General features: G+C 49.7%; 1 protein-coding gene across 20 annotated transcripts in view; it reads right to left on the bottom strand.

Annotated features, from left to right (window-relative positions):
• LIMCH1 (LIM and calponin homology domains 1) overlaps positions 1 to 26073 on the bottom strand; it is a 296259-nt gene that overhangs the window by 92544 nt on the left and 177642 nt on the right. For 19 of the 20 annotated variants that reach the window (XM_035713987.2, XM_035713995.2, XM_035714024.2 and 16 more), the window contains one exon: positions 1154 to 1260. In XM_035713987.2, the coding sequence (XP_035569880.2) occupies positions 1154 to 1260 (107 nt within the window). Of the gene's footprint in view, positions 1 to 1153; positions 1261 to 1749; positions 1783 to 26073 lie in introns of those variants that run through there. The other variant, XM_035714058.2, reaches the window with a different exon arrangement.

Below are 26073 nucleotides of genomic sequence, written 5' to 3'. Positions count from 1 at the left end.
GGAAAACGGTGGTTTTCCATATCCAAATACCATAATGTGTATTCTATTTTTGCCCTCAAGTAAAATTTTTCCATGAGAAATATTAAAGAGAGGCGTGTGGACAATGGAGAAGTGTGATTTTATATGATCAATCACGGCTGGCTCTCCCTTATTTCCCATCATGAATCATAAAATCCAATATAAACTAACTTGATTTCATTCAGTAGCTCCCATTTTTCTTCCTGATAATTATTATTGGCAAAGAGTATGAAATTACCAGCTCTGAATTTTGGCTTCTCTCCCTTTTTCTGCACATCCGTGATAAAAATGACCCAAAAGTAATCAAAAGAAGCGTAGCCAGCCCACAGAACCTCAAATATCTGGCAATATCATGCCAAATATTGTCTGACTGCAATGGCAAGTGTTCTGTGTGAACTCCGTAGGGTGGGAAGAACTTCTAAACTACAGGAAGGTCATCGCTGCCGCCCCATGAGCTGCTTTCTTCTCATCACCCTGCTCACCAGCTATTTTTTTTTCCCACCAGCTATTTCTTTCCCGAGAAACACACTGCCTTTTCCCTTACTGTGCCATTCTTTCCCAAAAATTCTTTGGCCACAAACCTGGCTCAGTGAGTAGACACAGTCAACTACAGTCAAACGGCCAATAATCCATCTTCAAAGAACCTGATCACTGACACATGAGAAAACAGTTACCCATGTAAATGAGGAAGCGATTTCTCCATAATCTCTTGCCCTCTTTGCATAATAATCAGAGTCCGGATCTGTTTACCAAGTTTGTATCCTCCCGAGAGCCTATTCAAATGCCCAACTGGAGCCAATGAAGGCTTTCAGTCTAACACAGGGGGTTCTGAACATATTTCACTCTTGCCTCTCCCTCCAGTAAGTCTCACTTAACGTTTTTCTCCTCTTTGGCATTCTAACTTTCTCTGCGTGATTTTTGCATTTCAAAGAAATTACATTTGACCAGAATGAAAGCTACGTAGTTGCAAGGCCAATGTGTCTTGTTTTGAAAGCTTAATTTTTACCTTCCCATTTTTATTTCATGAGACACGTCCAGTATGCGGCCTCTTAGACCTTACTTACAACATCACCACAAAGCTGCGAATCAAACCATAAGTTAAGTTTTCCTTACACATAAATCTTGTGTTACTTACTTGACGGTCACTCTGTTGGATGTATCCTGTAGGTCACTAGGGTCAAAAAGTTGAGATTCCCTCAGGCCAAGCTCTTTACAACCTCTCAAGAATAAGATGATATTGTCCTGAAAGGAAAAAAAGAAATCCCGGTCTATACTACCTTGTATTACCTTTATGGACAAGCCCCTCCTCTTTAATAGTCCAGATTACCAGAGGAACGCCAGTTGTTAAGACTGCAAGAGTCGGATCTAAATTATGGCTCGTTGGATAATAAAATCTTACTTTATTAGAGTATGCCAGATGCATTTTTTCCCCTTTACCTTAACACATTTATATAAAACAGCAAGTAAAATATCATTGAAAAGCAGAACCAACCATCTTCCTAGAAGCCAAGTAACCCTTGGAACTTCAAGGTTTTGCCCATGTCTTATTGCTAGAGTTTGTTCAAACTGGATAGAGTCTTTTAAAAGTTAGTTTTACCACCCAAATGTCAGCAACAGGCTTTTCTGTTAAATTGATCTTCTAACATGCATTCTTTATCAGCAGGTTTTGACTGATAATACCGCTTTGTGGACCATAAATTGCGCTAAGTGGGGAAAAAATATAGACTTAACTGTGAAGGGAAGGAAGAGGAGCAAGGAAAGCTTTTGAAAATGACGCACAAGGCCTTTTTTGAAGGGAAACTTTCCTCTAGCAGGTACATATCAGGCACAGTAGACAATCAAAGGTTTGGCCCTTCATCGCCAGGAATCAAGAATATGCAGAAGACTCTGGAAAAGACTGCAACCAGGGGCCACCCGTTTGCAATCCCAGGGTATCAGCAGCCGGCTCCTCGGTTACAGGTTCCTCATTGTCCTCTTCCTAGAAGACTTCTGACGGGTTACCAGGTCCCACCAGTTAGAGAGAACTACAGGAGAGGAATAGTAGGCTTGGTTCCAGGGGCCAGAGCGCCGTGAATCCATCCGAATGCCCTAAGAAAGTCGCTACAAAAATCTGAAACGATGGGGGCGGTGGTCACCGAATCATATACTCACGCAGACGCAGTTCAAGAAAGCAGGCACGCGGTGGAGGATTTCCCAGTTACCCAGTCTGTAGGCAAGAGGCCAAGGTGACTCCCGGGAGCGCTGCTCCCTGGGCACACCCTGCACAGTCGCCTCCCCGGGAGGGCAAGGCCCGTGAGTGTGCTGGACGTCCCCCTGCGGTTCTCTTCCTAACCAGCTGGCTCTGCATTAATCCCAAGGAAGATTATCTGACTGGGCCTCACGTAACCCCTGGAGGATCTAAAGGAAAGTGAGCAGAGTTCTTGGTGGCCCAGGGTTCAATGGCTGCAAGGAGCTGAACCCCGTCAATGACCACAGAAGCTGGGGCGAGGCCTGGAAGCTCAGGTGGGACTCAGCTCCTGCACACACCTTGGCTTCAGCCCCGTGGGACCCCGAGCTGAGGTCACCCCACGTCCACACTTCTAATCTATGGAAACTAAGAAAAGAAGTGGGTGCTGACCTAAGACTCTAAGTGTATAGTAATTTTTAATGCAGCGACCAAAAGTTAATCTACCTGGGCACAAAACCAAAAGAGCAACAGCAACGAATGACTGGCTGTGCACGGCCCTTCTAGGCCCAGTACTCCCCCCAGGAGCTTCCTATGTGCTAACTCACGTAGCCCCTGCGCTGCCCTAGTAGGTATTCCCGGCTTACCTTACTAGGGACCCCGTAGGTGCCAACAGCAGGTATTACCATCATCCCCATTTACGGATGAGCAGCCTGCAGCACAGAACCACCAAGCACCTGGCCCGAGGCCGCGCAGCAAGGGGTGGACGTGCAAACACATGGCATACAAGACAAGCTCAGGCATCAAATCTGAGGTGGCGCCAAAGTAAGATGATGCTCCGGAGGTCACAGGGGGTTGTGGCGGCCCTGGAAGGTAGGCTGTAATCTGAGAAACGGTACCCAGATTGGCTGCAAAGGGAGATGGCCGGGAGACAGGTGCGGGGAACATGCGGGGTGTGAAGGACTTCAGGGGAGTAAGACAGGAGGTGGGGAAACCAAGGAGGAGATACCACAATCTCACCACCCCCCGGCATGGAGGGCGACCCCTCCCAGAAAATCTTTCCCTTGTTTGGCCTGTGTCCTTGCATTTGCATGAGACTGTGTCCTTCATGAGTGACAACGAGCCAGTCACAGTCTGAAGTTAGCCACCCCCCATCCATCCCTCCTTCCGTCACTTGGCATGTTTTAAAATTATCCAATTTCGGGGCACCCGGATGGCTCAGGGGTTTAGCGCCGCCTTCAGCCCAGTGTCGTGACCCCAGGGTCCCGGGATCGAGTCCTGCATTGGGCTCCCTGCAGGGAGCCTGCTTCTCCCTCTGCCTGGGTCTCTGCCTCTCTGTGTGTGTCTCTCGTGAATAGATAAATAAAATATTTTTAAAAATTCATCCAATTTCTCTTCGAGGTTTCTCCATCCCCCACACCCCCCACCTCCAGACTTCAACTAGATGTTCATGTGAGTCTTTTCTACGGCATGCAACCATCTTCTTGCTTGGTCTCTGAGCCCTGAGGGCTTCTCCCCGGGGGGAAAAGAAAGGATGGGTCCTGGGGCTCTGTAGGAGTCCTTCGGGATCGCAGTATTGGGGCTCTGTAGGAGCCCTTCGGGATCGCAGTACAAGGACCAACGGTGAGCAGCACAGAGGCCCCTAAGAAGCACATGACTGTGGCAACTCCGTTTCTTAAGAAAGGCAAGGAGGCACGCCTCCCGTAGGCATCCCCAGCCGTGGCCCTGAGTACCACGCCACCTTCATCACACAGACGGCAAACCCAACAGTGCTGTGCTGCCAGCCGGGCTGAACGATTGGGGCCGGGAGACTTAATGACTCCGGGTCTCCCTCCAGCTCCTCGCTGCAGCCTGATGATGCTGGAGGGGAGCCAGGCCCGGGCAGGAGAAAAGCCAGAAGAAAGGGCTCCATGGCCAAGAGCTAACAGGGGCACCAGAGTGGGTAAAAAGGACTAGGCCTTTAATTACGTAAAACGCATCCTACAAATTCCCATCTGCCTTGCTCTTCACGCTGAGCTTTTTCCACACATACGATTCCAAGCAAAACTCACGTCTCCATGCCTTCGTTGCTGACGCCGAGCGGTACAGCAGTGTCTCGGGCCCACAGGAGGGAAGCAGAAGTCACTGATGGGTGGCCCTGAGCATTACATCAGCTCTTACTATCGCAGCATTACACACCCATTAAAACTTGGTGAGGCTTCAGAAAAAGGTTTTAAGGGACTCTTCCAAAAATTCAGTGTCATTAAAAAACAAGAACTGGACATGAAGGAGACGTGATGACCAAGTGGAACTTACGACCTTGCTGGGATCCTAGATCCAAAAAGGAAAAAAAGGGCTATAAACACCTAATTTAAATATGGACTGTGTGTTGGATGACGTTATTGAATGAATATTGATTTTCTTAAGGGGAGGATGATGAGGTTATTGCGGCTGCTGAGGAAAGTGTTTTTATTTATTTTTATTTTTATTTTTTTCTTTTTGAATTGATGCTTTTATTTTCTTTTGGTAAATACCCAGTAGTGGAATTATTGGGTCATATGCTATTTTTATTTTTAATCTCTTGGGGGAATCTCCAGAGTGCTTTTATTTTTAAGCAAATATAGAAACAGTTCAGGGACGATTTATCATAATGTCTGCGACGTAATTTCAAAGGGTCAGAAAAAAAAAACATGGGTGTGCGCCTATCGGAGAGAAAGAGAATGTTTGCCTGTCGCGGAGAAAGGGATAAAGCAAATATGGCAAAATATTAACAACCAGTGAGTCTAAGAATTAGGGATTGGGAAGGTTTCTCTGGAAAAGCCTGGGCCTTCGTGGGCCTCTAACCATCTCTGCCAAAATTACTTGATTCTGTCCTCCGAGCCAGACGATTCAGAAATGAACACGAGCCTGCGTATTCCGACATTTTTTTCACAAAACCAGGCCCGGGGCTGGATTAGGACACAGGCTGTGCAGCCCTCGGCCCTACTCCATGGAGGGATACGCAGGTATTCACCTCGGCCTTCTTTCAACTTCTCTGACCTTCAGAAGTTTTCCTAAAAAAGTTTGAAGGAAACGTCTTGAAATTTGTAGACGCATGAGGCGCCGGAGCGGCTCAGTCCCTTCAGCTTCTGACCCTTGGTTTTGGCTCAGGTCGTGACCTCGGTGTCCTGGGATCGAGCCCCGCGTGGGGCTCCGTGCTCAGCCAACCTCTCCCCCCACCTCTGCTTCTCTCTAAAATAAATAAATAAATAAATAAATAAATAAATAAATAAATAAATAAATACAGTCTTTTAAAGAATCTTTGGGGGATCCCCGGGTGGCTCTGTGGTTTAGTGCCGCCTTCGGCCCAGGGCGTGACCCTGGGGACCCGGGATCAAATCCCACATCAGGCTCCCTGCGTGCAGCCTGCTTCTCCGTCTGCTTCTGTCTCTCCCTGTGTCTCTCATGAATAAATAAATGAATCTTTAAAAGCAAAAATTAAAAAAAATAAAAATAAAAGAATCTTTGTAGAAGCGCATCCAACTACAAGACTTGGCTGGCAGGACCAGTCCCGTAAAACTCAAGGAGGAAGTAGCGGTTGAGTCAGAGGCGACTCCTGCAAGGCCACCAAAGAAGACGCTCAGGTGGCGCTGATGGAAGGGCCACCGTTTGTGGCGAGCTGGGAAGTGCTGCGACGTGAGTCTCAATTCAACACAGATGCTCGACATCCAGTCCCTCAAAAAGTCCACTCTGCTCGGCCAACGTGCATCCACGTGTCCATTGCTCTTGGGCTGGTGGTCTCTCATTTCATCAATTTCTGGGCCTGCGCCGTGCGTGAAAACACTCCCTGCAACCCCGGGGTGGAGGCCTGAGCTTTCCACCCTCCCCAGGGCCTCTTCTCTGAAAAAGCTCCTTGTACTTTGCTCACCCTCTTGTCTTGTTTCAACGGCAGGACGAGGGAAAGCCCGGGGTGGTCTCTACCTGTGGAGCATGGCACGATCCCCGGGATACAGGAGGCATGTGCTAAAGATCTAATGTGAATGAAGTACCGGGTTCTGGGGACTCATGAGAATGAAAAGTAGCTTCTCTTCTGGGTTCGCATCCACGACACGTTAAACAGCTGGATTTGTTCAAGAAATCCCCAAACCGAGGTTGGCCCTCTAATCCAACAGTGGAAATGAAGGGCGTCTGGGTGACTCGGGGTCACGAGATCAGGCCCTGCAGTGGGCTCTGTGCTGGGGGTGAAGCCTGCCAACGGGTATCTCCAGGGACACGGCGAAACAGCCTCGGAGTCGGAGGGTCTCCGGTGAGAACTCCAGCCTCGTCCGTCTGTTGGCTCTGGGGCCTCGGCCTCACGGCCTCGCCTTTCTGAGCCTCAGGTTCCGAATCTGGAGGCCGGAGGATGCGGTTCCCCCTTACGGGACGCCTGAATCACAGAAGAGCTGGGCACTCAGCACGCGGAAGTCGTCGTCACCTTCCTGTACACTCCGGACAAGAAAAGCCCGTGGAAGGTGGAAGGAGGGACCGTCGGTCCAACTGCGGAACACAGGCGGGGGGCGTGCGCAGCCCTTGCCAGTGACGGGGGACGTGGTGAAAATAAGAAAAAGAAAGAAGAATTTAAAAGGTAGTTGCTGTTGTTGCGTCGTCACCGCCGTGGACCATGGACGCCGACCGGGGGCCTCAGCTTCACCCCCGGGGGCACCCCAGGCCCCACACAGGGCCCCACACTTCATTCCTCAGCCTCTCACAAAAACCATCTTTGCATGGCGGCTCCCGGAGGCGGAGACGCCCACCAAGTCCAGAATGTGGGGGCGCCGGGGGCTCAGGGGTGAGCGTCTGCCTCTGGCCCAGGCCGTGACCCCGGGGTCCCAGGATCGAGTCCCACGTCGGGCTCCCTGCGTGGAGCCTGCTTCTCCCTCTGCCTGGGTCTCTGCCTCTCTCTCTCTCTCTTGGTCTCTCAGGAATAAATAAATAGCATCTTTATAAAGAAAACACAGAGGCTGCGTCCGTCCGGTGGCAGTGGGTGGCAGTGGGTGGCAGTGGGGTCAGCCACCGGGTGAGGGCAGGCCCGCTCCGGGAGGATCCCAGCAACTCGGGGGGCGGGGGGGAGCCGAGCTCACATGGAAGCAGGAAGAACTGAGGGGAGGCCGTGGTGAGGACCTGCTGCTTGGTGGCTGAGTGGACTCCAGGGAAGAGAAGGGGAGGCAGGGGGCTCACCAAGGGACAGACGAGGGGAGACCTGAGAGTCAGAAATGGTAAATGAAGTCTGGATCACTGTCCAGTGAAAGAGGCACAGCCCTTGGGGAGCTTGCATTCGGGTCTGGAGTCCCGAGGTGAAGCCCGACGGCCACGCGGGTCTGGGGACCACCAGGGCGCGCCCACCCAGCCACCCGGCCACCCAGGCACCCGGCCAGGAGTTGAGAGGGAGCGGGAGAGCCTGACGCAGGGCCACCCGGAATGCCGGTACCGGGGGGCCGTTCGAGGACAGGGGGCCCGTTAGGACTGCGGGGGAGCCCAGGCGAGCAGAGGGGAAGCTGGAACACCAGGGGGCCCGGGGGGAGCACTGCTCAGGGAGCCCCACGGGCCCCGTGCCAGACGTTGCAGCCTTACATCCAGATCCCGGCACTGCCCCCAATCGGCCAAGTACCAGGGCCAGGTTGCTTACCTGGTTCCTGCCTCAGTCTCCCTTTCTGAAAGCACAAATGCTCACGGTGGCCTCCAAAGCCCTCGAGCGGCTGCCCTGCCCATCCGGCCTCGTCCCTCCCGCCCTTCCTCTCCCTGCAGCCGGACACAGCCCCTCACTGGCCTGGGACCAGCCCAGCCAGGGCCTCCGCACGCGCATTTTCTTACCTACGTGTTACCTGAAACGGCGTCTGGCTCGTAGCAGGTACACACCCAACAAACACGCGTGGAAGGGGCGAACGGCTATAAAAATGGGGATGCCCCTAATATCACAGGGCCCCCATGGGGGTTCAGTAAGCAACGGCAGACACGATGCATGCTTCCCACCGACGGCACTTGCTTCCATCAGAGTGAAAACCGTGAAGTCATCAATGAATGGACTTTCTGACCCAAAGGACAATCCTGACTTTGGGGAGACCTTCGGCGCAACGCTAGGGTGAAAGTCAGACTGCAGGAACGTTCAGAGTTGGCGTAGAACCCAAACAATGGGGGAGATGCACGGAGGCACCTTTGGGAAGTTTAGCGGAGAAGAGATTATGGGATAAGGCGCGGGGGGTCCAGAGACATTGGCGCTTGTCCCCTCTAGGCAAGCCGCGGGCCTGGAGAAACGTGGGACCCAGCCTGGCCGCCCCAGGCCACCGTGTTGGGCTCGTGCTCGTCTCGTCTGAGGTTCGGGCCATCAGCCCTTCACCACACGGTATTCTGTCCCACTCACTACCTCTGTCACAATCATGGGGACCCTGGTGTCAGGCTCACTCCTCAACACAGTCGCCGTTCTGGGCGACGTCACGTTCCCCATGGGCAGCTTATTTGACGGTTCTCGGAAGCCTTCGATTCCAACAGCGTTTACTCACATGCTGCATTTTAGGATCCTAGTCATCCTAGTCATCCTAGTCATTTTAGGATCCTAGGATCCTAGTCATCACCTATACCAGCCAGTGGGATTTGAGACTCCAACACCCTGCCCTGGTCTAGCCCCCCTTCCTCCAGGCTTCTGGCTCCTTCTCTCCCCTAACGCCCCCTCTTCCATCTCCAGATGCTGCCCTGCTCTCTCAGTCCATCTCTCTCACCCCCTTGGTGCCTGGTGTCCCTCGTGGCCCAGTCCAGACCAGCGAGACTATTCCGCTGCCCCACTTGCTGTATCTTCAACGTCCCCACTTTCTGTCTTTCTCTTAGGGAGCGAAGAGCAGGAAAGGAGATGGTGCAGGTGGAACTGCGAGCCTTGGATGCGAGCCTGGCGGCCAACCGGCCCAACCACATGTGGCCTCTACTTGAAGGGGCATCGGGTACGCCCACCCCTCGTGTCTCTACGCTGAGGGACGACACTTCCGGCCCCTCACTCTCCTCCGCTTGGTTGCACAGACGGAGGAACGGGGCATGCTCAGCTCAGCCGGGTTGGACCTCCCTCCGTGGAAGTCAGCCTGTTTGTAAGACACGTGTCCTGTCTGCCTCTGCCACATGGTGGGAGGCCTCTCTCTGCGGGGGAGGCCCGTGGTTGTCCAGCTGTGCCAGGAGCGGGTGCATCAATTTGTTTAATTCAGGAGTGAGGATTAGCAAACTCTCCTGGCTGCCGCTCTAAACCCCCACTCTCCTATTTATTTCATGGGAAGTAAAGTTGATATTTTGGTCTCCATCTGCCTCCTGCGTTTATACCTCAGCAAGGAGGGGAAGGGAAGAATATTATTTGCTGATCACACTAAATCCCTAACAATCTTCTCCTGGTGCTACTGGAAATAATGGTGCCGTTACTGTGTCTGGAGCTGCGATAAATTTATAAGCGCCTACCTCCCTGGGCCCCTTGGATCCACGTGGTAAGCCTTCTGGGTGTCACTGGTCAGCCGCGATCTCATTCCTTGCTGAGATTTTATTTTTTAAGATTTTATTAATTTATTCATGAGAGACACAGAAAGAGAGGCAGAGACACAGGCAGAGGGAGAAGCAGGCTCCACGCAGGGAGCCCGATGTGGAACTTGATCCCGGGACCCTGGGGTCACACCCTGGGTTGAAGGTGGCGCTAAACCACTGAGCCACCTGGGCTGCCCCTTGCTGAGGTTTTTACACGCCCCTTCTGCTTTCTAATATCTCTCTACCATGCCTCCATCTTCTCCATCCACAGATAGACATCATTAGCCCCCAAGAGTTCAATCCCTTCACCCCACTAATCCCAGGTTGTGTATATAAAAGCTTTTCAAAAAAGGAATAGAAAGTTGGATACTGTAAGGCATTTGCAAGCAGTCAGTTAACGTTTTTTCAGCAACGGGGGCAAAATGTAAGTCTGTGTTAGAGTGAACAGCCAACAGCCAGTGGTTGTGGCCATCCTAATTTTAGTTTATTTTTTAAAATGTGTTCAAAGGTATTTATTGGGCAGCCCAGGGGGCTCAGCGGGTTTAGCACCGCCTTTGGCCCAGGGAGTGACCCTGGAGTCCCAGGATTGAGTCCCACGTCGGGCTCCCTGCATGGAGCCTGCTTCTCCCTCTGCCTGGGTCTCTGCTTCTCTCTCTCTCTCCCTGTGTCTCAAATAAATAAATAAATAAATAAATAAATAAATAAATAAATAAATAAATAAAAGATATTTATTGCATGAAATGGTATGCAATTCAATTGTATGAATTGAATTCTTATTGCATGAAAGATGGTGTAATGTGCTAGGTGCTTTGGGCAGGAAGGGGTCCTGGTGAGAGCCGGGACCCTAATCTCAAGTCAGAGAACCCTGGATGCAAATAGACATATACTGAATTCCAGAGCCCAGTACCTCCCAGCCACAGGGGACTGGGGAGGCAGCTGATCCTTGGAAACGACTGGAAACCAGGGCCTTGCATGTTTGAAGCTGGAGCTGCTTCATCTCTTGTCTGCTCATTCTGCAAGCTGGCTTATTTGCTTTCCTCGCAGACAGTTTTCATCCACGTGGATTCCTAGTTCCCGAGCTTCATGTATGAAGGCTGTCACCCCTCAAGAGAACTAATTTTCTTCTTCACTTGCAGTTCAAAAAAAAAAAAAATCCCAGGAGAAGGAAAAGATCCTTAGTGGCCTGCCTAGGGTGAGGTTCCCTCCTACAGCGCGCAATGGGATGGCGTAAAGGAGACCAGGGATTGTTTTAATCGATGGTCAGGGTCCAGGTAGGGGGGCACAAGAGTTTCCAAAAGAGGGAGGATGATTCCCTAGAAAGGGGACCCTGGCAGCCAAAGCTAGCCACACTGGCCATTTTCACAAGAGTGGCTCAGGTACGGATTTTTCTCTCAAAGTTCTCACAGAGTAGTCTACAGAGCTGCTACTACCATTTTTTTTAGTGTTTCTATATATGACTGATCACATTTAGTTTTCCTTTAGATGTTCTTTTCAAAGAGCCTACAGACTAAGTTGTAATGTTGCCTCATCTTCCCAAACTTCACAGGCTTAGTTGCCAAAGACCGTCAACCCCCGAGCGAAACAAGCACGACGACTGAACTAACTCTGTTGGAAGAGCTTTCGAGCACGATTCCTGGTTCACGGTGATGGGAGACTAGCTCCTCTTCCTTTGGGACATTTAGGAAAATAGAGCTCCCGATCCCAAAGGCTCCGGCACCTTGATTTTTTTATCTCTCTCTGGATTCCAGACTCATGACCGTCCACAGAGCAGCAGCTTCTCCTCTCCTGGACTTGACATTCAAGCCTACTGGAGGGTCGGTGCCATAGCACTATCTCAGGAGAACTGGGATTCCAGCCTATCAGAAAAGCTGTCTAGATTCCAAAGCACCTCTCTCTCTCTCCAAAAAATGACCAAACTATTCCCCAAACTACTCAGACTAACCCTAAAACACAGTGTAAGTGTTACCGTCACATTGCCAGATTGTTTTCCAGCATAATTCACTCATTGTACTTGGGGATTTAATGAAAAGTAGCTTTGCATTATGTTAGAATACTAAATAAAGCTGCTGAAGCTATCATACCTCATTAAACAATACTCATATATTTGACATGTAATATATGACTTCAGCATTTCTCAGGGCAGTGATAGTCAAACTGGGGTCCACGGATTGTTGCCTGTTTGGACTTCTCACCCATGGTGAGGCAAATGCAGAACCAAAAATAAGTTTTTAGAAACTTTTACAACAATTTGGCAATCTAAACACATTTAAGTATGCGATCAATAGGCACATCTCACTGAACAAGGTAAATACCATTCTGGATGCTTCTCCAGCCTGCATACTATGTGAATTGTTAGTTAATGGTAGTCAAGTCACCTATCAGTCCTAACTGGGTTAGAAATTAAATAAATGACAACAAAATGCAAATCAGAATCCAATGAGATGCCATTTGATACCCAGCAGAATGGCTATTTAAAAAAATACAAGGGGGCATCCCTGGGTGGCTCAGCGGTTTGGCGCCTGCCTTTGGCCCAGGGCGCAATCCCGGAGTCCTAGGATCGAGTCCCGCATCGGGCTCCTGGCATGGAGCCTGCTTCTCATTTCTCCTGTGTCTCTGCCTCTCTCTCTCTCTCTATGATGAATAAATAAATAAATAAATCTTAAAAAAAAGAAAAAATACAAGGGATCAGGCTCCATGCATGGAGCCTGCTTCTCCCCCTGCCTGTGTCTCTGTCTCTCTCTCTGTCTCTCATAAATAAATACATACATACATACATACATACATACATACATACATACATACTGGGGAAAAAAAAAAAGCGAACTGGTAGCGACGCCTGGGTGGCCGGTGGTTGAGCGCCGCCTTCAGCCCAGGGCATGATCCTGGAGACCCTGAATCAAGTCCCAGGTCGGGCTCCCTGCATGAAGCCTGCTTCTCCCTCTGCCTCTGTCTCCGTCTCTCTCTCTCTCTCTAATAAATAAATAAATAAATCTTTAAAAAATAAAAATAAAAAAATACAAGGAAGGGGCACCTGGGGGGCTCAGTGGTGGAGCATCTGCCTCCGGCCAGGACGTGACCCCAGGGTCCTGGGATCGAGTCCCACATAGGGCTCCCTGCATGGAGCCTGCTTCTCCCTCTACCTGTGTCTCTGCTTCTCACTGTGTCTCTCATGAATAAATAAATAAAATCCTTTTAAAAATACAAGGAAAATAACAAGAGTTGGCAAGGACGTGGAGAAATTGGAATCCTCGCGCATTGCTGGGGGGAACGTAAAACGGCATAGCCTCTGTGGAAGATAGTTTGGCGGTTCCTTAAAAAGTCAAACAAAGAGTTCCAATATGATCCAGCAATTCCACTACTAGGTATGTACCCAAAAGGGTTGGAAGCAGGGACTCAAACAGGTACTTGTACATCAATGTTCATATTCATAGGAGCCAAAAGGTGAAAGGAAGCCAAACCACCTGCCCATCAACCAATGACTAGATAAACAAAATGTGATACATATATACAATGGGTATTATTTAGCTTTTAAAAGGAAGGAAATTTTTTTTCTTTAAAGATGTTTATTTATTTATTCATGAGAGACAGAGAGAGAGAGAGAGAGGCAGAGACACAGGCAGAGTCCCAGGTCAGATAAAACGCTGCCAAGTGCTTGCCCCACCCTTGGAGTTCATAAGGCTTAGGACAGACTGTTCTGAGAAATTCTCTCTACCCTGTTTATTTCCAAGTCTTCACTTTGCACTTGGCATTTCCCAAGCTTACTGGACGTCAGGACCCTTCCTGCCACCATGTCCACCGCTTGCTATCTCACGAGACATAAAGAAATGTTGATTGCCCCATGGACGCAGACACACGGTTCACACTTTCACATTCAACACAGAGGACAGGGCAACAGTCGTCACACTTGGGCTGTGGCCCCTCGTCTACAACGGTCAACCTTTGCTAGGTGCCCTCACCAGTTCCTGTGCGGGCAATGCCGAGGCCCGTGGCACACCGGGCTAGCAGAAGTCCAGCAGCCAGGACCCGGTTATCTCTGCCCCCCTCAAGCCCCACAAGGAGGATACATTGCACAGCTGCCTTCATGGGGCTGCAAGCGAAGCCAACGATTTACTAGGCCGAGTGACCCCAGGAGAATATAAAAAATAGTGAAAGGGAATAAAGGGGAAAGGAGAAAAAATGAGCGGGAAATATCAGAAAGGGAGACAGAACATGAGAGACTCCTAAGTCTGGGAAACGAACTAGGGTCGGTGGAAGGGGAGGAGGGCGGGGGGTGGGGGTGACTGGGTGATGGGCACTGAGGGGGGCACTTGATGGGATGAGCATTGGGTGTTATTCTATATGTTGGCAAATTGAACACCAATAAAAAATAAATTAAAAAAAAAAAGAGTGACCCCCAGAACAAAGTGCTCAGGGGCCGGGTCAGACATGTGGAGGACATTAGAAAAAAAAAAAAAACAGGCAAAGGAGTACGGAAAGCAGGAGCCACATTGATGGACCCAAACACCATTACCCCTATCGTATTTAGGGGTCACCACCTCTCTACTGAGAAGGCCAGAAAAGCCAGCCAGAAAGGAAATTCCACAAAGTAAAACACCAGAATCCACCTTTGCACTCGTCGCCGTACACCACGGCCCAGAGTAATTGCAGTATTTAACATTTTTGGCTGGGAAAAAGCTTGCTGCAAACGTTCTGCTGATACTCAGACACATGTGAGAAGGAAGGAGAGGTATGCGGAGTAGGAATCCGAAGCAAAAAAAAAGAGAGAGAAATCTGGTGAAAACATCACTGCCATTCTTTGTATTCTTTCAAGTTTATCAGGTTCTTAACCCAAGTCAGGGGGCCCCCCTTAACTGTTCCAATTTTTTTTTTGTTCCTATGTAATTCAAAAAAGGTGCGGGCGGAAAGATTACCTTCAAATGACTCTAGATTCTCGGCTTTGTAATCATGCACAAGTGGAAACCACATTTCATCTTCAAGAAACATTAAAAAAAAAGGTATGTTCAAAAATAATAAATTTTCCATGGATACTGGCTTCCTCTTTCCAAGTCAGCGTTTGGCCTAATTTATACAATAAATCAATTGGGCAAGTTATCGCTCACAAACAGCACCTAGCACATTCTTGGCCTCAGACGGGAGTTAACACGTTGCACATGCTGTTCGTGTTCACAAAACAAGATACCGGAGGAGAGGAACCAGCAGGGCCCACCGACCGGGGAGGGCGAGGGTGGGAAGGTGGGAGGCCCCCAGGGCGGCTGCTGAGGGCCGGGACCCCGAGGGCGGTTCCCCGGGACCTGATTCTAGCAACGCAGCCGTACCTGTGGGAGGAGCCAGGGTCTCCCAGCACGGAGGCCAGTCGGGTTCTGACCCAGCGCGGGGACGAACGGCGGTGACAGGGGCACAACGGTGGCAGCTACTTGGTGCCACAGAGCCGCCACCTAAGACGGTTACGACGGTCAAGTTTAAGTTGCGTATGTTTTACCAGAAGAATAAAAAAAAAAAAGAAGGGTCACTCCCGTAGCTTCCCAAGGTCACACTGTGTGTCCACGACAACACTAGGGGCACGCGGCGGGGCCCTAGAGCCCCCAGGCTTTCCCTGAGTCTCTCAGATAGAACGGTAAAGGCGCTGATGCTGAGGGCATCGTCGACCTCGTCCTCACTCCATCCTTATCCTCCCGACCCTCTGCCTCTTTTTTTTTTTTTTAAGATTATTTATTTATTTTGAGAAAGGGAGCGAGCGCGTGTGCAAGAGGGGGTGGCACAGAGGGAGGGGGAGCGAGACGCTCAAGCAGACTCCGCGGCACCTGCCTGCGGGGAGGAGCCGTTCGGGCCCACAAGCGTGAGATGGTGGCCCGAGCGACACCAAGAGTCCGGCACTCCACGGCCCGGCGCCCCCGTCACCCGCTTCTGGCGCCCATGCTCTGTGCCACACTCGTGTGCCTTCAGACGCCGGGAGCTTGCGACGGCCCCGCCAGGGGGACCTCGGCGTCGGCCCGACCTTCCGGGGGAGGAAGTGGAGCCCACGGGGCCTCGCTCGCGTTCCCACCGGGCCCTCAGCTCCCACCACGGCCCCACGCCCACGTGTGTGCCCAGGGTTAGCACCAGGGCCGGTATTTGTCCTCGTTTTTCTTCGTTCACCCGGAATAGTTCAAATAATATGACTGTTATCTGTTCCTGAAAGGCGAGCTCTGCGACCAGCCGGCCCGTGAGCCGCCGTCAGCGCTGACTCTACCTTTCCAGTCCCTTCGATGGTAATTTCAGTATCTTCAGGGTTTTGGTTGTTCCTGGGGACAATTTCAATCATTTACATTTTGCTAAGAAATCGTCCTTTTCTGCCGGTTTTCGACCCCTTTGCCCCAGGTTTGTTTATACAAGTCTCAAAATGATTTTAATTTTTCTTTTATCTGTTGCTTGGCCATTTCTTTTCTTTTTCTCAAATCTTTGTTTTGCATTCTCTTGCTTCCCTGCTTTATCCTGAATTGGGCTTGCAAGGGGTTTATCTATTTTATGGGTCTTTTCAAAGGGCCAGCTTTGGGATTATTTATCCGTTTGTTTGTGGTTTTATTTTTATTTTATTTGTTTGAATTTTAAATGCCAGCATATAAACAACAAAAAATAAATGCCAGCATAATTAACATATAGTGTCTTTTAAAAAAGATTTTATTTATTTATTCATGAGAGACACAGAGAGAGAGGCAGAGACATAGGCAGAGGGAGAAGCAGGCTCCCTGCGGGGAGCCCGATGCGGGACTCGATCTTGGGACCGGGGGGTCCTGTGAAGTCTCTGTCCCGTCGCCGAGAGGTGAGGCGTTCTCTGGGGGTCAGTACGTGATTCAGGGGAAGGGCAGCAGTGCTGGACGACCGGGGACATCCACCTGCCTATTTTTATCGGCTGAATGTAATCTTTGCCAGGTTGGCAGGATGTGAGGTCACCTCACCGTTGTTCTACAGGACACCTCGTATGATGTGATGAGGCAAAGCATGAGATTTGTGTCTTCCCTGTGTAGGGCCGGGCCTCTGGTGCTTGGTCCTAGCCTCCCAACGTTACCAGTGAGAGGAGGAGCGAAGCCTGGGTGCCCGCTGAGTGCGGCGCCCTCCTGAAAGTCCCAGGCAGCCGTCGAGACGCTGCCCTTTGGCAGCAGCTCCCCGCAGCCCCGGCGGGAGCAGGGAAGCCTCCACGTGGAGGCCGTGTGGGCCGGGTGCCGGGACCACCCAGGGTGGAGGCATGGACACAGCACAGCACGTGTGTTACACGCAGCCCAGAGGCAGCCGTCCCAGGCCCGGGGTCCCCAAAGCACTGAAGTGCTTCAATGCCCTGGAAACACCGCGTGGGTACGCAGAAGCGGGGGTGCCAAGGAGGGCTCCCAGGGCGGGTTTGCTGCTCCAGTGCGCGTCCTGCAGAGCGGGTCTGCAACTCGGGGCTGACGGAGAAGGACATCAAAGGAGTTTGATTTGTTTGATGTCTGGACACGTACACACGATGCGGATAACTGCGGGATTACCGACGCCCGTCTGTGCGCCAGATGGACAGCGATCCCGGCGAGACATCTGACTCAGCACCATTCGGAAAGCAGATTAAGGTCAAAGCATCCTAGTGCACGTGACCCCCCCCCCCCCCCCACGTCTAAGGGTCCGACGTGGCGCTGCTAGTCCAATCACCCCACAAGCTACAGTGAACTTTTACGGCATCTTCTTCCCGTGTCAACGCCGCCGTCGTATGCATCAGAAGTGGTGACAGATTTGCAGGGCCAGCTTCTGAAGACGGGCAACCGGACGGGGCGAGCGGCCCTGACGCTGAGAAGCACCGTCGGAGATAGCGCAGCAGCTGGCCCGCGGACGGACGCGACCACTTTAGATTTGACATTTGTCAAAGCTTTTCCTCTGAATGTTTGGACAGTCAAAAATAAATACGTGAATAAGCAGACACACGCAATCTCATCCTCCCAGAACTTCTTCTAAGGCACCTGTCCCACTAGGAATCTGTTTATTTTTCTTCTGCTAGCTTTTATTCATCGGATGTATGAACAGCCAATAAGTATAAGGGGGAAATTTTAACCTATCGAACCAAATTCAATGCAAATTAAGACCGCGGCGTAAAACAGTTTTAGTGTCAGACTGGCCACGACGAGCACAAATGCCAAGGTCCGCACAGGGGAAGCTATGGGGGGTGGGACGTGCCGCTGCTGAGCGAGCAAGAGTGTAAATCGGCTGTCCTGCCCTTCAGGGGGTGATTTGGAAACACGTGCCCATTGCTGTGAGGAGCACTGGGCGTCGAAGGAAAGTGGTGAGTCACTAAATTCTACACCCGAAACTGGTATCACGCCGTGTGTTAACCAAGTGGGATTTAAATAGAAACTTGGAAAGAAAGGGAGAAAAAAAGAAAAAGAAAGAAAGAAGTGCCAAAGCTTTAGGACTTTACATTCCTTGGCTGTGGCAATTTCCCTCTTGAGATTATGCTCTAAAGACGAACGTGAAGCGATTCACAAAGATATTTGTAAAAGTGTCGACTGCAATATCGTTTATTTATTTTTTATTTTTTGCAATATCATTTAAAATGAAAAACTGAAAACAACATAAATACTCAACGACAGGGAATCCCCGGGTGGCTCAGCGGTTTGGCGCCGCCTTCAGCCCAGGGCGTGACCCCGGGGTCCCGGGATCGAGTCCCGCATCGGCCTCCCTGCGTGGAGCCTGCTTCTCCCTCTGCCTGTGTCTCTGCCTCTCTCTCTCTCTCTCTCTCTCTGTGTCTCTCATGAATAAATAAATAGAATCTTTAAAAAATAATAATAATTTATTGAATGTCCACATGGGGTAAAATGATATATGACATCGAAATGATGTTTACGAAGGAAACAACACAAAAAAATCCTCCTCATCTAGGACAAGGGAAAATGAGAGCTAGAAAGCTGATGCGCAGCAGAACCTCAACCACGTCCTTTGTAAACACGCGCACATAAGAGAAGCAACGAGAAGACCGTAATCCAGGATGCTAACCACCTGACTGCACTATATGCATGACTTTATTTGCCCTTCCATATATTTTTTTTATTTTTATGTTTAGACATAAATGTGGATGTTATGATTACATATTACAGTTAAACCCAGAAAAAGATGACACATAGGTCTTTTTTTTAAAAAGATTTTTTAAATTGGTTGTAGATGCTGTTGACCCTCTGAGCCATGAGCCGTCTCCGGTTCCAGCCAGCTCAGTCGGCCAGGACTGTTTCTCTTTCGCCTTCTGCAGTCTGACCGATTCATTGCTTATAGGTATTATCACCGGTGTCAAAAGGCGGAGTGAGAGGGTGAAACCCAAAGCCATCTTTTTCGTAGGACAGACCGATCGCCATGCGTCTGTTTGGTCAAGATTTGGAATTCCAAAGTGGCTAAAGTTACTTAGAGATTTCCCTTATCCATGTAACCCCTGCTGCAGAAATTGCTTCATTACCGTATCTTGGTCTAAGGCAATAAAAACCCCTTAAACTAGGAATTCCCATGATGTCGACGCGGGGCCACAGCCCCTGGGAGGCATCTGCCTCCTCCTAGGCGAGTGCCCTCATCTCTCTCTGTCTTCAATGTCTCGATGCCTCGGAACTGGGGTGTCCTTAACCAACCAAAGACTTGCTAACTAGGCTCTTCCCCACTTTCAAGCCAAAGTTCTAACCATCAAGATCCTGGAATCGAAACCCCGAATCCGTGAGGCAACGACCTGGCAATCCACCTTCACAGACACTAACCCAGTTCATTCTGGCCTGACCTTGTGTTGTCCCTGTTGGTGTCCTTTCTCCCTTGCTTACAAAACAGCCTGTTTCACATTATTGTCCTTCACTATGATCACTTAAAATATGCTACGAAAAGCCTTGCTTTCTTTTGCCAGAATGTCGTCTCGTGGACCCTTTTTTTCATTTACTTCTCCGCTGAATTCCTTCTCACTCGAATTCCACTCTTAATTTTCCTCCAGGAGTTAAGATGTCTCCTGTTTTCTTTCCCTAAGTAAACAACAAAATAAAATCAATAAAATCAATAAATAAAATAAAATAAAATAAAATAAAATAAAATAAAATAAAATAATGGAACATGCCTTCTTAGGCACCGAGATGGAGTACACAACCCCTTCCTATGGTCATCTACCTAAATCCAGTGATTTATCTGTGATCCTAAATCCCCAAACGGTAAGCATCTCCGTATTATTCACAGTAATCCAAGCGAGGCATTTGCAAGACCACTTTGTTATGAATTGGAGACGATGTTGTGAGTCACATTTCCAGAAGGAGCTGCATGTGGACAAGTTTGCTGATGAGTGAATTCAGTTCAGCAGCTGGAGTTTTCTCTCTTTGCCTGTGGTCGGAGTTCACACACACTCTCTCCACACGCTCCTACCACTGTCGACACACCAAGCAATAAAATATTTCTGGGAACTGCCCCTTTCACCTTTCATTCATGCTTAGCTAGGAGTCATCACAGATGAAAATATTACCCGTGTCAGTTCTATTACCAGTTTACGACAAAGGCAAGGACGTGTACAACACCCAAGATAGGAATTTTAGGCTGTAAATAGCTACTTGGAGCAGGGGTGACTTTCTGCAGTGAGGATGGCATTTCAGCATCCCTGACCTTAAACCCCATGGAAGCCTCCTGCATCACCCTCCTGTTAGGCCAGGCTCCACCCTGAAGGCCCCCCGGGACCCTTGTCCTTACCTATAGTGATAGCTTGGAAAATCCAGCACCCCTTCACATGGCCAAATACATCTATCTATCGAGCTCTCACCTGCAAAATGCATTAGTTCTTAGAACTTGTAACCGAGTTCGAACCTCTTGATCACTCAACAGAGCATGTTGGCTCCATTATAAATTCATGATTTCTGAACTCCGTGGGGTCCCTGCTGAGAGCACCTTCCTAGTCCCCCTCGGCAGCAAATGCAACCTCCCACTCCTCTGTGTGTGCTTTGTGCCACACTGCCCCTGCTTATTTTTACCTATCCTTGTCTGTCACTGTCCCGAAAAGTCGAGGCCCTCGAGAGGGCACCATCAACACTCTGTTCCCTATTTACACACATCGTGTTCCCCTCTGCTCCTCTGGACTGAGGACACAAGATGCCTCTCCTTCTTTGTCAAGGTCATCCCTTCCTATGTCCGAAGACTTCATTCCATCTACTTTACCCTCTCCCTTCTCTCCTTTTCTCCTTTTCCTCTCTGGTCTTCTATTTGTCCTACAGACAGGATAAAACAGTTCCTACCCTATAGAAAAATCCTCCGCGGACTGTGTCTCGCTCAGCCTATGCCCACTCTCCCCGCCTCTCCCTCAGCTGTCATGCCCATGTGTGGTGTTGCCAGGAACAGTCTTTATTTCTCTCCCCGCTTTGGAACCCGTGACAACTTGAGTCCAGGTCTCACCACCTGGTACAAATGATCTTAAGGTCAATAATCAAGGGACACTTTCCGGTTCTTACACTGGGCTCTCTGCCCGCGTGTGACGGAGTTCACTAGCTTTCTCTTCCTCAAGACATTCTCCCTCCTACTGACACAATAATGCGGCCCTCTCCAACAGTCCTCGCCCTCCTTTCTCAGTCGTCTTCCCGAGTCCCTCCTTCTCCCTATTCCATCACTGATACTTCCCCCCCCCTCACGTCCCGTGGCTGATTTCTCTTCTCAGTCTGCTCTTGGGCCCTACGATTCATCCCCGTGGTTCTAACCATTGCCAAAACATTCACGATTCTTGAATCCTTCAAGACTTCCCAGAGCTGCCTGCAGGACATCTTTCATGCTCCACGATGTCCCGAGAACGGTCACCATTACAGATGGTGCTGAGTGACCATTTCCTCCTTTCCTCGGTGCTTAGGCCCGACATCATGATTCATTCCATCTACAGAATTAATGCCTCTGCCTTGGTGTGTACGCATGCAAACAGAAGTAAACACGAGCTTATATCTGCTCCCCTGCAATGCTAAGGCGACCACATCACGTAAAGAAAAGAGGGCTGAATGGAACAAGAGCGAGGCCCGAATGTCAGATGTTACAGCTCCCGCTGGAACCACAGAATGTCCACTGAGATCAGGCCGGTGACCACATGTTTTGATGATTTACTTGAACCTCATGGGAGACAAGGCTGTTTTTGAGTTATAACCAGAATGCTCGGGTAAGAGCTTTGCTTTAGGACTACAGGTTAAGCCACGGGGGCTGGAGGGGCTACAGAATTCCAGGGGTCAGGTAGGCTTACCATCTTCCATCAGGCTGATGCAGCGCATCTCCTGGGGACCTGACGCGACAATACCATCCTGCAAACATGCGGTTAACACTGTGCGGCCCTCGGCTGCGCTCCCACCCGGGATGCTACGGTGACTGCCTGTTTTCTCCTTTCCTCCTTGAAGAAAAGTTCAGTCATAACAGCAAGAGAAATGCCACATCGATTAAATAGCGTAGGGGCTTCTATGCGTAAACTCTTTCCTGATGACGAGAAAGCCGTGGGTTGTTCTTCGGTGGTGCACCTGATGCACAGCCGGAAGTGGCATTGTTGGAGTCCTTACTCTGTATCATCACCTTTGAAGCCGTCCCCAGTACTGAACGCGGCTCTGGACCTCACCGCCTTGACCAGCCATCGCGACTGATCTGCATTCGTAGGGTAAGTTAATCACGCCACCCGGTAAGTAAGCACCACGTACCGGGTTAGCGGGTTCAGGTTTGTAAAAAGGCCTAGATTTCAGCTGCACCCTACAGTTTCCCACAGACGGCAGGCCTGTTATTCCTTTGCTTCATGTTTCCGGGTGGCGGGGCCCTAGCAGGGTAACCCTCCCAAGCGTTCTCGGCCGCCTGCCCCCGAGTCATCTGAGGGCTGAGAAAAGGCGAAGAGACCGCACTTCCAGCCCAGGCTCTTCCTGCCACTGCTGGCGAGGGCTGGGCTTTCCCTCCAGCTCCTGCAGCAGAGGCCTGCTTGGCGGGGCGTCCGCGGGCTGGCTGGGCCCCGCTGAGCTGGGGCTGCACCAGGAGCAAGCAACCCTGCCAGACCAAAGTCACGGCCTCCAACCTAGTTCTTACCAGTAAGAAGTGAGCATTTTGATCTTTTTCTGTTAACTTCCACATCTCTCGAGCGGGGAGACAGGTGATTGCGTTATTATAATGAGAAACAAAACAAATTATCAGACAGTATCTACGCTGGTTTGGGCTATTTTTACAGTCAGCTCTTTTCTATTTCCTCTGGTGGAGAATTCCTTTTTTAGTATCACATCAAGGAGCCCAACGGTGTTTTCTTAATTACTTAGAACAATTTCTCTATCTCATTCAGTGTGTATTTTCGTAACACTGATACCCGGAAGGTCAAGAGGATGAAAAACTGGCGATATGAACGCAAACTGACAAAAAAAAAAAAAAAAAGAAGGAAAATTTAGCGAGATTGCCAACGAGTCAAGACAGGCAGGGTAACCTGAATAGAAAGTCAAAAACATGTCTCAAAGACCTAGACTTTGGTAAAATACTTGTGAATGTCTGTTCTTGCGAGCAACTTCAGAGTCAGGCATGGTCTTTGAACAGTTCCTTACTATTCACAGGAAATGCCAACACCTACACTTGTAGCCTGGCTCTATTTTATGACAAAGAAGACAATTTACAGCTTGTTGAACACCCATAGACATTTCATCAATGTTTGGGCTCATTTTAGCAACGTCATGTTCTACTTACACAGCCTTTCTGAAGGAAAGCCAGAAGAAACAGTCTATTTTAGAGGAGTTTCCTAACCCTGGTGTTTGAAGATATTTACCAAAAATAAGTAGAACATCATGTCACCACACTTTTGAACACATGAACCCGGTGATTGCATGGGTCAAGTTCCATGACACCCCTTTCCAAGGGACCGTGACATTCTCGTCCCGTAAATCCGGTGTTTCAAATAGTGTATAACAATAGCAGAGCCCAAGGCTGGGTATCAATGATCTTTTTTTACGAAAACTATTTTCAGATCACATGCCTTACCGTAGAGTGATAAGGAAAGCTTATCCTTATGGCAAGGCTGTAATTTCGTGGCCGCTTCTAGCTGCACATACTGGATCCCACTGGCCATTTATTCTCAAATGCCGTCTGACTGCCCATGTTAAGTAAAGGTCTGAGCTGCAAATCTTAAATCTTTTTTTTAAAAGATTTTATTTATTTATTCATAGACACAGAGAGAGAGAGAGGCAGAGACACAGGCAGAGGGAGAAGCAGGCTCCATGCAGGGAGCCCGATGCGGGACTCGATCCCGGGTCTCCAGGATCACCCCCAAGAACATCATCTATGAAGTGAAACAAACTCGTAATCATTTCTGATGCCACTTAATTTATGGAGTTGTCTCAAAAAAGGCTGTATTATTACTGCACAGGGGGTAGATACATGTCCAAAGAGAAACCCAGAAAGACCCGGGTTCTAGTCATGCTTTCCTACTCCCTGGGAAACCTGGGCAAGCTGCATAATCCCTTTGAGACCCAGGTTCCTCACTTGTCAAATGTGAGAAAACATGCCTACCAGGTTTCCCCAAGAAATAAATGAGATCACAGAGGCACGGCACGTAACTCTGTACCTGACTCCAAGTAGGTAGTTAAAAGTGTGGACTCTGGAATTTGATTCTGGCTTATGACTATAACTTATTAACTACTATTGCTGCTGCTGTTGAGCTTGTCATGGCTACCATTGAATAAATTGGCTGAAAGAAGGTCAAAAGCACACCATGGTGTGGAGCTAACATGAACACCTAGCGCCCAGAACATGCCAGGCACTGTTCTGAGGCCTTAAATGTATTGACTCACTGATCTATTTTAATATTTAATATTAATATTTTAATATTTTAATATTACCCTATTTACAGCGTAATAGGAACCTGTGCACAGAAAGGTTTAGTACCTTCGTCAGGCACACGCAGTAAGTGGCTAAGCCAGGGTGCAAACCCTGGCACACCGACCCTTAACCTGAATGTTCTCTCTTTTGCCTCCCGGCGCATTGGGCCACAATGGGCCGTCTGGCCGCGTGCTTGGACGTTCCCGAAACTTGGTGAAAGGAAGAACGGCTTCAGGAACAGAGAAGCCTGAGAAGGTGGATGGTTTTGCAGCCTTTCTGATGGGCACTTTGGGGCACTGACTGATAAGAGCATTCGGGGTTGGAATCAAAGAAGCGAAGGACTGACAGTGGTTGGAGTCTTTGCCGGGTTGCCATCCAGCCTGAGGCTGAAGAGCTTCACTGAGGAGGCGGTGACCCATTTCTGAGGCACTTCGGTCCATTTTTGGAGAACTCTGAACGTGACATAAAAGTCTCCCGTATATCCCACCAACATGCTGTTCCCAGTGGTTTCTCCTCGTTGGTTCTGATTCTGATCCACGGAACTGCCCGCCCCGCGTCATGCTCAGGCTGCACCCCCACATGCCCTTCAACACTGTGTGGCTCCCTCATGTCTCCCTCTGGCTTCTCCTCCCCACACTCAAAGCCTCCCAGTTGCTCCATCCACATGGTGCGGCCCTTGCTGTCCTCTCCACCGGGGACTCTACATTGGTGCTCAACCGTTAGGGGATGGAGCGAGGCGGACATTGGTTCAAACACCAGCTCTGTCTCCCTAATTCTGCTACTTCAGGCAGGTTTCCTCATCTGCCAAACAGGAATGAGAATAGGTATATGGTAACTGACGGGGATTAAGAAACCTCCAAGACCCTGTAAGAAGCTCCCAAGAACCCAGTGCCACGCCCGGTACACAATACGTGTCCCCAGATGTCAGTTGCCGATAGTTGCTGCGGTCATCGCCTGGGATGTTGTGAGACTGTGGGGTCCCAAGTAGGAACGAGACCCCCACTCTGATCCAGCACCAGGACAGCACAGGAAGAGCTGGGCGGACACTCTGAGTCTTAAGCGTGCGCCACGCCCGTCACCACCGTGTCCCAAGATGAGAGCCAGGACACCCGCGTGTCCCCTTCTCGATATGACTCACCGGCGCTTTGGAGACTTACCTACGCACCCGTGTGCCACTCCAAGCGTACCGAGGGGAGCAGATACATGGATTTTGGCAGACGTAGCGGAACTCTTTTTAGCGAAAGATATTAAAACCACATGATAGATTTTACTATGAGACGGGAGATTCTGAAAACCACAGGACTGTTTGGATCAGCGAGGAATGCCAAGCTGGAAAAAAAGGGACAGAAGTAGCTAAATCCCTAACCCCCCGGAAGTTAAGTTACTTCTGACCTTCTTTTTTTTTTTTTTTTTCTGACCTTCTTTCCAAAAACGCCAACCTCTGATGGAGAGCAACAAAACCCACATGCAAAAACCAAGGAAATCTTGGCTCCAATGGCTGATCCTCGCTTGGAACGGGACAGTGACAACTCAGAAGAGAAAAATCATTGCAAACTTGCTCAAGTTCTTTGGTGCTGTCAACACACTGCTGTCAAGCTGTTCCCACCATCTAC

This window comes from Canis lupus, chromosome 13 (genome assembly GCF_003254725.2).
Source record: "Canis lupus dingo isolate Sandy chromosome 13, ASM325472v2, whole genome shotgun sequence".
In the NCBI taxonomy this organism is placed as follows: Eukaryota; Metazoa; Chordata; class Mammalia; order Carnivora; family Canidae; genus Canis; species Canis lupus.
Note: the sequence above shows the minus strand (reverse complement) of the source record. Positions and strands in the feature narration are given on the sequence as shown.